At 34.1% G+C, this 16,785-nt stretch overlaps 1 protein-coding gene across 6 annotated transcripts in view; it reads right to left on the bottom strand.

The window, feature by feature from the left end:
- TSGA10 (testis specific 10) overlaps window positions 1–16,785 on the bottom strand; it is a 154,123-nt gene that overhangs the window by 21,720 nt on the left and 115,618 nt on the right. The window contains exon 17 of one of the 6 annotated variants that reach the window (XM_045826962.1): window positions 4,541–4,658. The exons of the other annotated variants lie outside the window; for them this stretch is intronic. Coding sequence (XP_045682918.1) covers window positions 4,599–4,658 — 60 coding nt within the window. The 3' untranslated portion in view covers window positions 4,541–4,598. Of the gene's footprint in view, window positions 1–4,540; window positions 4,659–16,785 lie in introns of those variants that run through there. 6 annotated transcript variants of the gene reach the window in all.

A 16,785-nucleotide genomic window follows, 5' to 3' on the forward strand; every position in this document is an offset into this window, starting at 1 on the left:
CAAGGGGAGGTTTTAGTAGAGGAAATGGAGAAGCCAAAGAGCTTATATGTATGACCCATGGATATGAACTAAGGGGGGCAATGCTGGTAGGAGGGGGATGCAGGGAAGAAGAAAATAAAGGGGAGAAAAAATGGGACAACTATAATAGCATAATCAATAAAATATACTTAAAGAAATAAAGGACATAAGAGAAAATGTAAAAAAAAAAGAAAAGAAAAAAGGAAACATCAACATTTTCGGTTGGATAATTATTTGGTGGAGGGACCTACTCTATCCTGTATAGTATGCTTAGCAGCTACCTGGCCTCTGCCCACTAGAGGCCACTAGCATTCCCCCAACCCCAGAAGTGACAAAAATGTCTCCACACATTGCTAAATGTCCACTCGGGAGCAAAATCTCTTCCAGTTGAACCACTGTTCCAGTTTAACAACTTGGAAATTTTCTCAGTCTGTTTCTGTTAACATTAAAATGGGTAATGGCAATTTCATACACTTTGATGGCAGAAATAGAAAATAGGGCATCAGTATTTTTGATAACTGCTTTATTGGAATATAATTCACATACTATACAGCTCATCCATTTAAAGGGTACAATTCAATTTTTAGCATATTAAAAGAGATGTACAATCATAACACAGTCTCACAATCCAGTGTTAGAATTTATCATCCTAAAATAAAACCCAGTAGGCATCAGCAGTCTCCCCACACAACACCCCTTCTGCCTGCCACCCCAGAATTAGCCCAAAACAATACCTAATCTACCTTCTGTTACAATGATCTGCCTAATTCTGGACATTTTGTATAAATGGAATAATATAATGTGTGTGTGGTCTATTGTGACTGGCTTCCTTCACTTAGCCTAATGTTTTCACGAGTCATCCATGTTTTAGTCAGTATCAGTACTTCATTACTTTTATTGCCAAGTAAAATTTTCTTGCATAGATGTAGGGACACTTCAGTTATTTATACTTTCTGGCTATTATAAATAATGCTGCAAAGAACATTCGTGTAGTAATTTTTGCATGGGTCTATGTTTTCATTCCTCTTCAATAGAAAAGGCCAGAATTTCTGGGCTTTATGTTAACTCTATTTTTAACATTTTAAAGAAATGCCAAAATATTTTCTGAAGTGGTCTCACTATCTCACATTTCTACTGGCAATGTATGAGGGTTCCAAAATCTCTACATTTTGACATTTGTTATTGTCTTGTGTTTTTTATTGTAGCCATCCTAGTGCTTATGAAATGGTATAGTTTTGATTTGAATTTCTCTGATGATTAATAACATTGAGCATCTTTTCATATGCTTATTGGCCACTTATGTATCTTCCATAAAGAAATGTCTCCTCCAGAGCAAAGAGGTTGTCAATGGCCTAAAATAAGCCATTTCCCCTTCCTTAGAAATAATTTAGAATGAATAATTTGAATAATTTAGAATAATTTGAGGGTCATTCTTCACAATTCATTAATATTCTATCGTTTCAAAATTTGGTATTCCAGGGCAGTTTGGAACACTTATTCAAGATAGACATAGATGCCAGGGTTAAATAATCAGAATGAAACTTTCATTTATTTAGAGAACATTAACAATTCCAAAAGGTAATCGGGGCAATTCATGGCATCTGTATAAGATATCATCATCAATAAACATTTATTAGCATCTACTAGGGTCAAAACCATGCCTGGAGCTAGAAAGTACTGAATGATTGCTTCACTTCAAGTTTCACTTTGGTTCTGGAAACCTGGTCAGGCACCGGTGTACAAGGGAATGTTCGTGATGGGGGATGACCACAGGAAGATTTTATTGTGATTACTGAAAAACATGCCATACATGGTTTCAGGTTTTTGATGGAACAACTGAAAATATGATTATGTGAAATATGTCATACTCATTAACATGCTTTACTTAATGTATGAATTTTTCCACAGAAATTTTGAAAAACTTGAAAATAACATTTTTATTATTTTTCTTTTTAATCACTTTATACCAGTTTGTGACAGCTTTACAACCACAATCTGTCCCTCCATTCCTCCACATAAAACTATGGGAAATTTTATCCAAAAAATATTTAAAGATCCCAGCTTAATTTTAGGCCACAAAAAAGATAATTTACAGGAGATGGAGTGAGTACAATTAAGTAACCCAGTTGTACCAAGTGAGACTCTAAACTTTATTTTGCCAGGGGACTTGATATAATTCATGTTAACATGGAAGAAAAAACAGAATAAAAATGAAAATTTGGGTTCACCTCATTAAAAAAAAATAAATGTCTTGAGATATTTTGCCTTTTTTTCAGTTAGGTTACTATTAAGTTTTGAGTTCTTTATACATATCCTGGACACAATCCTCTTTTAGAATATGTAATTTACAAATATTTTCTTCCACTCTGTGCAATGCCTTTTTAACTATTTCGATGATATCGTTTGGAGTATGAAAGTTTTTTCTTTATTTTGATGAAGTCCTTATTTATTCACTTTTTTGCTGCTTATGCTTTCTATACGTATCTACAAAAGCATTACATAACCCAAAGTCACAAAAATTTACTTGTATGTTTTTTTCTTGAGATTTATAGTTTTACCTCTTAAATACAGGCCTATAACTTATTTAAGTTAATATCTGCATATGGTATGTGGTAGGAATTCAGCTTCATTCTGTTTCATATACATGTTCAGTTGCCCCAATACTGTTTATTGAAAAAAATGTTCTTTACCCATTAAACTGTATTGGCACCAATTTTTTGAAAATCATTTATCCACAAATATGAGTTTATTTCTGGACTCCCAATTCTGTTCATTCCATTAATCTATATGTCTTTTCTTATGTTAGTACTCTACTATCTTGATTACTCACTACCATAGTTTTGTAGTGAGTTTTGAAATTGGAAATCTTTGGTCCTCTGACTTTGTTCTTTTTCAAGATTGTTTTGAGTATTCTAAGACACTTGCACTTCAATATTTATTTCATCTTGTCAATTTCTACAGAGAAGCAATGAGATTCTGATAGACATTGTATTGAATTTGTAAATCAATTTGGGGTGGTGCTGCCATTTAACATTTTAAGTCTTTTGATCAATGAATATGGGATATCTTTCCATTTATTTAGGTCTTCTTTAATTTCTTTTAAGAATGATCTTCAGTTTTGTAAAGTACAAGTTTTACACTTCTTTTGTTAAATTTATTCCTAAGTTTTTTACTCTCTCTTAATGCTATCCCTTTTTGTGTAATTCTATTTGATGGATTTGCTTTCTTATTTTCATTTTTGGACTGTTCATTTCTAATACAGAAATGTAATTGATCATTGCATATTGATTGATCTTGCATTCGGCAAACCTGATATTTATTATTTGTGGTCATTTTTTAGATTTTAAAACTTTCTATAACCAAGATCATATATTCTGTAAATAAAGATAGTTTTACTTCTTTACTCATTGGGGGCATTTTATTTTTTTCTCTTGCTTTATTTCTCAGGCTAGAACCTTTAGTACAATGTTGACTAGAAGACACGAGGAGGGCATTTTTGTCTTGTTATTGATGAAAAACTGGAAAAACATTTACTTTGTCACCATTAAGTATGATATTAGTTGTAGGTTTTTTGAAGATGCTTTACATCATGTTAAGTTCTCTTTTATTCCTAGTTTATATATTTTTTAAATCATAAAATGGTGCTGAATTTAGTCAAATGCTTTCTTTGAATCTATTGAAATGATCATTGGTGTTTGTCGCTTATTGTATTGATGTATTTCGTTAATTGATTTTTAGGTATTGAACCAACTCTGCACTCCTGGAATAAGTCAACTCGATCATGGTATACAATTCATTTTATATGTTATTGAATTCCATTTTCTAGTATTTTCTTGAGATGAAAGCAAGGACCTCCACCCAGCAAAGCTATCATTTAAAAATAAAGGAGAAATAAAGAGCTTCCAAGACAAGAAAAAGCTAAATGAGTCCATTACCACTAAATCAGTATTACAAAAAAAAAAAGTTAAAAGGACTACTTTAGGAAGTAGAGGGAGGAGAGGGAGGAGAAACAGCAGAACAGTAAAAATAATAAAATGGTAATAAATACATACCTATCAATGATCACTTTAAATGTAAATGGCTTAAATGTTCCAAACAAAAAACACTGGATAGCTGACTGGGTAAGAAAACAAAACCCATATATATGCGGTCTACAAGAGACCTACCTCAGAATGAAATATACACACTGACTAAAAGTAAAGAAATGGAAAAATATATTTCATGCAAAAGAAAATGAAGAAAGAGCTAAAGTAGCAATACTTGTATCTGACAAAATAGACTTTAAAACAAAGGCTATGGTAAGAGACAAAGAAGGTCTCTAAATAATAATAAAGAAATCAATCAAACAAAAGGATATAACCCTTGTAAGCATTTAACAAACAAAATGGTAGCTCCTAAATATATAAAGCAAATTTTTATTGACTTAAAAAAAGATATTGACACTAATACAGTCATAATAGGGGATTTTAACGCCCCATTAACATCACTGGATAGATGTTACAAACAAAATCATCAAAGTTGTGGCAGCTTTAAATAACACACTAAATCAGATGCAGTTAATTGATATCTTCAGAGCATTTTTACCCAAAAGCAACAAAAAATACATTCTTTTCAAGTGTACATTTTCTAGGATCAAATACCTGTTAAGAAACAAAACAAGTCTCAGTAAGTTAAAGAACATTGAAATCATTTCAAGCGTCTTCTCTGACAATAAAGCTATGAAACTGGAAATCAATCACATGGAGAAAAACTGAAAAACACACAAAGGAGGATAAATAACATGATACTACATAATAAATGGATAAATCAAGTTCACCTAAAGAAATTCAATTAAAAAAAAAAAACAATGACTGGCTTAACAATGAGGTCAAGGAAAAAATCAAAAGATACCTTAGAACAAATGAAAATGAGAACACAACAACCCAAAAACTGTAGGACACAGTAAAAGCAGTTGCAAGAGAGAAATTCATAGCAATGTAGACTTATCTCACAACAAGAAAAATTTCAAATAAACAATCTAACTTTACACTTAAAAGAACTCAAAAAATAACAACATAGCCCAAAGTGAATAGAAAGAAGAAAATAACAAAGATCAAAGAGAAATAAACAAAATAAAGTCTATAAAACAGTACAAAATATCAATGAAACAAAGCTGTTTCTTTGAAAAGATAAACAAAATTGACAAACTTCTAACCACACTCATCAAGAAAAAAAGAGAAGACCCAAATAAATAAAATCAAATGAAAGAGGAAAAGTAACAGCTAACAGCAAAGAAATACAATGGATTGTAAGAAAATACTATGAACAGCTATATGCTGACAATCTGGATAATCTGGATGAAATGGATAAATTCCTAGAAACATATAATATTCCAACACTGAATCAGGAAGAATCAGAGAATCTGAATAGATAAATTACACTGAGTGAAACTGAAGCAATAATCAAAAGACTCCCAACTAACAAAGGCCCTGGACCAGGTGGCTTCACAGGTGAATCTTAACAAACATTCTGAGAAGAACTAACACCTCTCCTTTCACACTATTTCAAGAAATTCAAGAGGAGGAAAGGCTCCCAAGATCATTTTATGAGCCCAGCATTACCCTAATTCCAAAATCATAAAAAGACAATACAAACAAACAAAATTATAGGCCAATATCTTTGATGAACACAGATGCTAAAATTGTCAACAAAATATTAGGATATAGAATACAGCAATGCATCAAAAAGATCATATACCATGATTAAGTAGGATATATTCTCAGAACGCCAGGCTGGTACAACATTTGCAAATCAATAAATGTGACTCACCACATAAACAACATGAATAAAAACTATATGACCATATCAATAGATGTAGAAAAAGCATCTGATAAAATCCAGTACCAATTTATGATTAAAAAAAAAAAACCCTCAGAAAAGTTGGAATAGAGGGAATGGAGCTTAACATAATAAAAACCATATATGACAAACCCACTGCCAGCACCATACTCAATGCACAAAAACTACAGCATTTCCCTTAAGATTGGGAACAAGACAGGGATGTCCACTTTCACCTCTCTTATTCAACATTGTACTGGAAGTCCTAGCCACAGCAATCAGACAAGAAGAAGAAATAAAAGGCATCCAAATTAGAAAGGAAGAACTAAAACTGCCTTTATTTTCAGATGACATGATACTGTACATAGGGAACCCCAAAGATTCCACCAGAAACTACTGGAACTGATATATGAATTCAGTAGAGTAGCAGGATACAAAACTAATATTCAGAAATCAGTAACATTTTTATATGCCAATAACAAACCAACAGAAATGGAAATTAAGAAAATAATCCCATTTACAATTACTTCAAAAAGAATAAAATCCCTTGGAATAAATCTAACAAGGAACATAAAAAAACCTGTAGTCAAAAAATTATGACACTGAAAAAAGAAACTGAGGAAGATACAATAAGTGAAGTACATGCCAGGTTCATGGATAAGAATTAACATCATTAAAATGTTCATACTACCCAAAGCAATCTATAGATTCAATGCAATTCCTATCAAGATTCTAAAGACATATTTCACAGAACTAGAACAAATATTTCAAAAATTTACATGGAACCACATAAGGTCCCACAAAGCAACAGTGATCCTGAGAAAGAGGAACAAAGGTGGAGAAATCATGCTACCTAATATGAAAATATACTAAAAGGCTATATTAATCAAAACAGCATAGTACTAGCATAAAAAGATGCATAGCTCAATGGAATAGAATAGAAAGCCAACAAATAAACTTACAACTTTACAGTCCATTAATATTCAACAGAGGAAACACACAAATACAATGTGTTAAAGATAGCTTATTCAATAAATTGTGTTGGCAAAATTGGACAGATATGTGCAGAAAAATGAAAGTAGGCCACCTTCTTACATCACAAACAAGAATAAATTCAAAATGAATTAAAGACTTAAATGTTAGACCAAAAATGATAAAAACCATAAAAGAAAATATAGGTAGGAAAATTTCAGCCATTATTCTAGCAATATTTTATCAGACATATCTCCCCAGGCAAGGGAAAAAAAAGAACAAATAAACGAATGGGACTCCATCAAACTAAAAAGTTTTTGCACAGCAAAGGAAAACATCAACAAAACAAAAAGACAACCCACAGAATGGAAGAACATATTTGCCAATACATCTGGATAAGGAGTTAATATCCAAATTTATAAAGAACTTAAAAAAACTTAACACTAAACAAACAGCCAACCCAATTAAAAAATGGGCAAAGGATCTGAATAGACACATCTCCAAAGAGGACATACAGGTGACCAATAGACATATGAAAAGATACTCCACGTCACTAATCATCACAGAAATGTAAATGAAAACCACAATGAGATACCATCTCTCACCTGTCAGAATGGCTATAACCAATAAATCAACAAACAAGTGCTGGCGAGGATATGGAGAAAGGGGGATCATTTTGCATGTTGGTGGGAATGCAGACTGGTGCAACCACTGTGAAAAGCAGTATGGAGATACATTAAAAAAAATGGATATGACTTTTGACCCAGCAATCCCTCTCCTGGGACTATATCCAAAGGCACCCAAAACATTAATTTGAAAGAACATAAGCACCACTAGGTTCACTGCAGCATTATTTACAATTGCCAAGATATGGAAGCAGCCCAAGAGTCCATCAGGAGATGAGTGGATGAAACAACTATGGGACATTTATACAATGGAATACTACTTGCCATAAGAAAGAAGAGAGTTTTACCCTTTGCAACAGTATGGATGGACCTAGAGAACATTACACTAAGTGAAATAAGCTAGTAAGAGAAAGACAAATACTATAGGATTTCACTCATGTGGAGTCTAATGAACAAACTGAACTAACAAGGAAAACAGACACAGACTCATAGATGACAGCTAATGGGGAGAATGGAGGTTAGAGGTGGAGGGATTGAGCAAAAAGGAAAAAGGGGCTCATGGACATGGACAACAGTGTGATGAATGCAGGGGGTGGGTATAATGGGACTAAATGGTAATGGAAAAATAAAATAAAAAGCCTGGAAAAAATAAAGTTTACAATTTAAACCTAAAATAAACAAATAAACAAGTACTGGTGAGGATGTGGAGAAAGGAGAACCCTAGTGCACTGCTGGTGGAAATGAAGACTGGTGTAGCCACTGTTGAAACAGTATGGAGTTTCCTCAAACAACTAAAACTGGTACTGCCGTTTGACTCAGCCATCCCACTTCTGGGAATATATCCTGAGAGTCTCAAAACACCAATCAGAAAGAATATAAGTACCCCTATGTTCATAGTGGTATTATTTACAATAGCTTAGATTTAGAAGCAGCTCAAGTGTCTATCAAGAGGTGAGTGGATAAAAAAGCTTTGGTGTACTTACACAATAGAGTACTACTCAGTGGAGGGGTGGGGGGAGAAAGAAGAAGATAGAAGGAAGGAAGGAAGGAGGAGGAGAACAAGAAGGAGAGGGAGGAGAACAAGAAGAAAGAGGAGAAGAACAAGAAGAAAAAGGGGAGAGGGGGGAGGAGAAGTAGGGGAAAGGAGGAGGAGGGGAAAGGAGAAGGAAGGAAGGGAGGGAGGAAGGGAGGAAGGGAGGAAGGGAGGAAGGGAGGAAGGGAGGAAGGGAGGAAGGGAGGAAGGAAGGAAGGAAGGAAGGAAGGAAGGAAGGAAGGAAGGAAGGAAGGAAGGGAGGGAGGGAGGGAGGATCTTACCCTTTGCAACAGCCTGGACTGACCTGGAGAGCACTAGGCTAAGTGAAATAAGCCACCCAGAGAAAGACAAACACCATATGATTTCACTCATATTTGGATTCAAATGAACAGACAAGCAAAATAGAGAGAGATTCATATACAGCAGACGACCGCTGTCAGGGCAAGGGTAGCAGTCTGGAGGGATTAAGCAAAAAGGAAAAAAAGAGAAAAACAAACAAACAAGCAAGCACAATTTAACTACAGACACTGAAATAAGAACAAACTGACTATAACCAGAGGGGAGGAGGGAGGAGCACAACGGGGGAAAGAAGGAGAATGGTCATCAAGGAACATGTATAAAGGAGCCATGGACAAAGCCAAAGTGGTGTAAGACTGAAGGTGGGAGGTGAGGGTGAGGGGAGCAGGGGAGAGTGGGGGGGATGGAGACAACTGTACTTGAACTACAATGAAAAAAAGTTAAAAAATAAATAAAAAGAAAGTACAGTATAAAAAAGAAAGAAAACAACTTACAGATATGAACAACAGTGTGGTGATTGCTGGGGTGAGGGGAGTGGAAAGAGGTGGAGGAGGATATAAGGGGAATAAATGGTGATGGACAGAGACTTGACTTGAGGTGGTGAACACACACTACAGTGTACAGATGATGTGTTGTGATGTGAGCACCTGAAATCTTATTTTATTAATCAGTTTCACCCCAATAAATTCAATAAAAGTAATCATAATAAGTTAAAGAAAATTAAGACTGTAAAAGGTTCTAAAATTCCCTATTCTCGCATTTTAAATCATTTTCTTGAAAATAAAGGTGAAGACATATATCTTTTGCCTTTAACCTCTACTTTCTCATTTAAAATTACTGGAGTGCCCACCACCTAAAATCAAACCATCTTCTGTTACCATATATTGGGTCCCCCTCTACCCCCAGTACAATATACAGACCTAGTATCACAGAACTGTATGCTGTACTTATATGATCTTATTAACCAATATTATCCCAACAAATTTAATTTAAGAAACATACAATGATCTGAGTAATTCCAGGGAAGAAAGTCTGGTTAATTATTCAAAAATAAATCAATATAATCTATCATATCTAGAGATTAAAAAGGAAAATTCACATAAGCATATTAGCTGATACAGAAGCATTTGATAAAAATTCAACATCCATTCATTACAAAAACTTTCAGAAATATAGCAATAAAAAAAATTTCCAGACCTTATAAAAAGCATCTGCAAAATTCCACAGATAATCAGTTACTTAATGGTAAAAGAATGGATTCTTTTTCTCTAATATTTGAAGAAGGCAAGGATGTTTCTACTTTCACTACTATTATTCAAATAGCATTAAAGTATGAACCAGTGAAAAAAGGAAAAGACATAAAGACTATAAAGGAAAAAAATAAAACTTTTTATTTTCAGATAACATAATTGTCTACATAAGAAAATCAAGATATGTTTAGAGAGAGTCTGAAAGAAGAGTGTAATTGTGTTCCATTCCTAATTAAATTAAACCCAAGATGGGGCAAGACCCCAAATTAGAAATCACCTTGTGATTAGCATAAGGGTTCATCCTGACAAAGTAAGGGATCAATTAGACTTTGCTGCAAATGTATATAACAACAACAGCAACAAAAATCAAAGCTCAAATAAATAAGACTTTTTTGCTAAAAAACAATTTCTACATATAAAATTCCAAGGAATCTGCAAAAATTCCTACAATTAATGAGTTTGGCAAGGTAACAGGATATAACATAAGCATTCAAAATCAATTGTACTTCTATATGCTGGCAATGAGCACACTGATAGCAAAATTTAAACTAGAATACATTTACAGTAACTAAAAAAAAAAAGAAAAAATATTACGTATTCTGTAGGTGTAAATTGAACAAAATATGTATAGAACTTAAATGCTGAAAACTACACAAAGGTAGTAAAAGAAATCAAATAAGATCTAAATAAGACACACTATGTTTTTAGTTTTCTGAGGCAATTCCATACTGTTTTACACAGTGGCTGCACCAGGACTGGGAGAGCATTATGCTAACTGAAATAAGCCAGGCCATAAAAGACAAATACTGTATGATCTCACTTATATGTGGAACCTAATCAACAAAACAAACAAGCAAGCAAAAGACAACCAGAGACACTGAAATAAAGAACAAACTAACAGTAACCATAGAGGAGTATGGAGAAGGATAATAAGGGATATAATATAGAAAGTGCCATTAAGGAGCATGTATAAGGGACACATGGACAAAGCCAAACAGGGGTAGATTCAAGGGTGGAAGGTAAGGATGGATGAGGTGTGGGGGCATGGTAGGGTAACAATGGAGACAATTGTACTTGAACAGAAATAAAAAATAAAACTAAATTTTAAAACACACCATGTTCATGAATTAGAATCCTCAACACAATAAAGATGTCAGTTAATCTCAAACTGATATACAGGTTTAATACAATTCCTATCAAAATCTCAGCAAGAGTTTTTGAAGGAATTGATAGATTATTCTAAAACTTATATGATAGAAAGGCACATTTGGTTCTTCTGGCCAAGATGGAGGCATAGGTAGAAACCCTTCACCTCCTTGCACAACCAAAAAAAGGATAACAACCAATCTAAAATCAATGAACAACCAGAAGTGCCAGAAAACCAAACTGCATGGAACTCCAACAACCAAGGAATTAAAGAAACAGTCAATCAGAACAATCAGAGTGGTAAAAACCCATGGCAATGCAGCAGACCATGCAGGTGGGGCCGACTGAGAAAAACTCGGGCAAGGCAGTGGACCCTGTGAGCAGGGCTGGCTGAAGGGGAAACTGAGACTTAGAACTGACTGTGGACTAGGGCAGTTGGCATGGTGGGAGAAACTCCCAGTCTCACACAAGAGTTCATTGGAAAGTGGGGCTAGAGCCCAGCAGGCAAGCTGCATTGTTCCCTCTCTGGCCCCTCCACCCACAGGCATCCTGCAGCACAGCAAGGGGGGTTGCTAGACCCTGGTGAATACCTAAGGCCCTGCCTCATTACAACCTACCAGGTGTGCTAGGAAAAAGAAATAGAGCTTAAATGAAAGAATAGCAAAACTTCAGAAAGAGAGCTAAGTGATAAGGAGATAGCCAACCTATCTGATGGAGAATTTAAAGCCCTGGTAATCAAAATGCTCACAGAAATTATTGAACTTGGTGGAAAAATGAAAAAAACAAATGAAAGATACTCAAAATGAAATAAAGCAAAATATACAGGGAACCAACAGTGAAAGGAAGGAAACCAGAACTCAAGGCAATGATTTGCAACAAAAGGAAGAAATAAACATCCAACCAGAACAGAATGAAGAAACAAGAATTCAAAAATGTGAAGAGAGACTTAGGAACCTCTGGGACAACATGAAATGTTCCAATACCCAAATTATAGGGGTTCCAGAAGGAGAAGAACAACAGCAAGAAATTGAAAACTTATTTGAACAAATAAGGAAGGAAAACTTCCTCAGTCTGGCGAAGGAAATAGACTTTCAGGAAGTCCAGGAAGCCCAGAGAGTCCCACAGAAGTTGGACCCAAAGAGGAACACACCAAGGCACATCATCATTAAGTTACCCAAGATTAAAGGCAAAGAGACAATCTTCAAAGCAGCAAGAGAAAAGCAGAGAGTTACCTACAAAGGAGTGCCCATAAGGCTATCAGCTGATTTCTCAAAAGAACCCTTGCAGGTGAGAAGAAGTATCTGAAGTCATGAAAGGCAAGGACCTACATCCAAGATTACTCTATCCAGCAAAGCTTTCATTTAGAATGGAAGGCCAGATAAAGTGCTTCCCAGATAAGCTCAAGTTAGAGTTCATCATCACCAAGCCATTATTATATGAAATGTTAAAGGAACTTATCTAAGAAAAAGAAGATAAAAAATATGAACAGTAAAATGACAACAAACTCGTAACTATCAACAAATGAACCTAAAAGAAAAGAAAAACAATGAAAACAAAAACTAAGCTAACAACTAGAACAGAAACAGAACAGAATCAGAGAAATGAACAACACACAGAGGGAGTTCAGTAGGGGAGGGTGAAGGGATGAATAGGGGGGAAAGGTACAAGGAAGAAGAAGCATAATTAATTAGTAGGCACAAAATAGACAGGGAGAGATTGAAATGGTATAGGAAACAGAGAACTCAAAGAACTTATATGTACAATCCATGGACATGAACTAAGGGGGTCAATGCTGGAGGGTTGGGGGGTACAAGGTGGACAGGGAATAAAGGGGGAAAACTGTAATATAATCAATAAAATATTCTTTAAAATAATTTTTAAAATAAAATAAAACATATAGAAAAGCAAAAAGACTAGAATACCTAAGATAATTCTGAAGAAGCAGAATAAAGTGGACATAATATGTCTACCTGATTTAAAGATTTATTATCACCTACAGTAATCAAGACTTTGTGGTACTTGTGGAAAGACAAATAGATCAATGTAAAAGAATAGAAAACTCAGGAAGAGACTCACTCAAATATATCCAACTGATTTTTCACAAAGGTATGAGATCAATTTAATAAAAGAAAGGTAGCTTTTTCAACAAATGATACTGGAACAATTGACACCCTTAGGCATTAAATGAACATCGTGCTAAACCCCATACCATATGCCAAAATTAGCTCAAAATGGATCATGAAATTAAAAGTGAAACATAAAATTATAAAAATTTAAGAATAAAACCTAGCAAAAATCTTTGGGACCTAGAGCTATGTAAAGAATTCTTAGGCTTAAAACCAAAAGCACAAGCCATGAAAGGAAAATTGATAAATTGCACTTCATCAAAATTTAAAACTTTTGCTCTGAGAATAACTTTTGCTAAAAGACTGGAAACACAAGCTATGTAGTGGGAGAAAATATTTGCAAACCACAAATTTGATAAAGAACTGGAATCTAGAATATATAAAGAACTCTCAACACTCAACATTAAAAAAAGCAAACAATCCAATGAGAACATAGACAGGAGACATAAAGAGACATTTCACTGAAGAAGATATATAGACAGCAAACTAACACACTAAAATGTTCAACTTCATTAGTCATTTCACCGAAGACAATATATAGATGGTAAACAAACACAAAAATGTTCGACTTCATTAGTAATTAGGGAAATATGAATAGATGATACAGCACTACACACATCAGAATGACTAAAATAAAAAACAGTGACAACACCAAATGTTGACAAGTAAGTGAAAAAACTAGATCACTCATATATTGTGTGTGGGAATGCAAAAGGGTACAGACACTTGGGAAAATTATTTGGCACTTTCCTAAAAAGCTAATTGTGCAACCATCATATGATACAAAAATTGCATTTCTGGGCCTTTACAGAGAAATCAAGACTTAAGTTCACACAAAAGCCTTACACAAATGTTTATAACAGCTTTACTAGTAAGGTCCAAAAACTGGAAATAACCCAGATGTCCTTTAATGAGTGAATGGTTAAATAAATGGTGTTACACCAATGGCGTGCAATACTACTCATCAATAAAAAGAAATGGATTTAATACAAACAGCAAACTGCATAATTTTCAGATAATTATGATGAGTAAAAAAAACCCCAATCCAATTAAGTTATATACAAATGATTCTATTTATATACCATTCTTGAAGTGACAAAATTATAGAAATGGAGAAAAAATTTTAAGGAGTGGTTGAGGACAAGAGGAAAGTAGGTAGGACTACAAAAGGGAAATATGATGCATCCTGTGATGGAAAAGTTCTGTACCTTGCCTGAATCAAAGTCAACATCCTAGATGTGATATTATACTATGGTTTTGCAAGCTGTTACCATTGGGAAGGCCAAGTAAATGATACACAGGATTTCTTTGTATTGTGCCTTATAATTGTATGTGAATCTATAATTATCTCAAAATCAAAAGTTAATTTAAAAAAAAGTAGTGTGGAGAAGAAAGAAACCTTCATTCACTGCTAGTGGGAATGTAAACTGGCACAGCCACCATGGAAAACTGTATGGAGTTTCCTTAAAAACTAAGAATAGAATTACCATTTGGGCAAACAAACCCTCTTCTGGGTAACTACCCAAAATTTTTCAAAATATTTATTCACAAAGATATATGCACCCCCATGATCAGTGCAGTATTATTCATGGTGGCCAAGACATGGAAACAACTGAAGTGTCCTTAGATAGATAACTGGATAAAGAGGATGTACATATATACAACAGAATACTACTCAGCCATAAGAAAAGATGAAATACTGCCACTTATGACAACATGGATGAATCTTGAGAATATCATGCTGAGTGAAATAAGTCAGGCAGAAAAAGTCAAGAACTATACAATTTCGCTCACGTGTGGGATATAAAACTGAAAACAACAAATGAGCAAACAAGAAAAACAAACAAATAAAAACTCATAGACACAGAAAACAGAATGGTGGCTCCCGGAGGAAAGGGTTTGGGGAGACAGTGAAGAGTAAATGGGATGAAATACATGGTGAAAGAGGAAGGTTTGACTTGGGTGATGTGCACACAATGCAATATATAAATACTGTATCAGAAGTGTATACTTGAAACCTATTTAATTTTATTAATCAATGCCACCCCAATAATTTTTTAAGTATTTATGCCTGTTATATGCATAGCATAGCTAAAGAAATACAAAGTCCTTGCCCTTGAAATCATAGCTTATTATGGTAATAAACATATATACATAACTAACTTTCAGGGCAAAAAAATTGAGCATTTTAAAATACAATGAGAAATAGCCCGACCACTTAACACCCATTAGAATAGCTATTATAAAAAAAAAAACCTTAAACTAAAAATTAACAAGTGTTTCTGTTATTCCAAGATGTATTACATCTCTAATTTGAAAATGTGAAGTAAAAAGTGTTTTTAAAGAAAAAGTTATCAGATGTACTCTCTCCTCTTTCATTTCTGATTTTATTTATTTGGGTCCTTTCTCTTTTTTTCTTGATGAGTCTGGTTAAAGGCTTGTTAATTTTGTTTATCTTTTCTAAGAACCAGCTGCTGGATTTATTGATCCTTAGAATCATTCTTTTAGTCTCTATGTTGTTTAATTCTGCTCTTATCTTGGTTATTTCCTTTCTTCTACTTGCTCTAGGTTTTGTTGTTATTTCTCCAATTCTTGTAGATGTAGAGTTAGGTTGTTTATTTGAAATGTTTCTATCTTTTTTAGGTAGGCCTGTATCGCTATGAACTTCCCTCTCAAGACTGCCTTCATGGTGTCCCATAAGTTTTGGACTGTTGTGAGTTCACTTTCATCTGTTTTCAGAAACTTTTTGATTCCTTCCTTGATCTCATTATTAACCTAGTCATTGTTTAATAGCATGCTTTTCAATCTCCATGAATGTGAGTGTTTGTGAGTTTTTTCTTTGAGATTGGTTTCTAGTTTCAGGCCCCGTGGTCAGAGGAAATGTTTAATATGATTTCAATTTTCTTGAATTTTTTGAGGATTGTTTTGTGTCCTATCATATGGTCTATCTTTGAAAATGTTACATGTGCATTTGAAAAGAATGTGTATTTTGCATCTGTCATAAATATGTTATTTAAAGAAAATATTTTCCATTCTAAAGTATTTTAATTAATTCACAAAAGTATAGATTAAATTCCTGTGATGAAGGAATGTGAGGCCTTCCATTTCACAAATCCACCAGAACTACTTTTCTTTTTAAGGTTTCCAAAACATTCTCCCAAGAAATAAATTCCAAAGTATTATATTTATTTGCGCCTTTTTTGCCCAAATCTCTCAGATATGGGAATCCTGAGAAATAGATAACTACTCACTTTTCAACTGTGAGTTTTCAGCCATCCATGCAATGCAAAGTTGTATTTTTAATAATCATTTTGTCTCATTACCCTCTATATATTTCAATAGCATATGTCTCTGAGGTGAGGACATGAAGACTAAAGAATGGAAATCCAAAATGAATGGTTCCCTTTATCTTTTGAAGCATCATTTCACTGCAGCCTCTTCCCTGTGCTGAGCCCCATGGTACACATATAAACTCACCTTCCAATCATTTCTGTGGGTTA

The sequence above is a fragment of the Phyllostomus hastatus genome, unplaced genomic scaffold (assembly GCF_019186645.2).
Source record: "Phyllostomus hastatus isolate PE091 unplaced genomic scaffold, TTU_PhHast_1.1 phas_scaffold_78, whole genome shotgun sequence".
Taxonomy (NCBI): domain Eukaryota; kingdom Metazoa; phylum Chordata; class Mammalia; order Chiroptera; family Phyllostomidae; genus Phyllostomus; species Phyllostomus hastatus.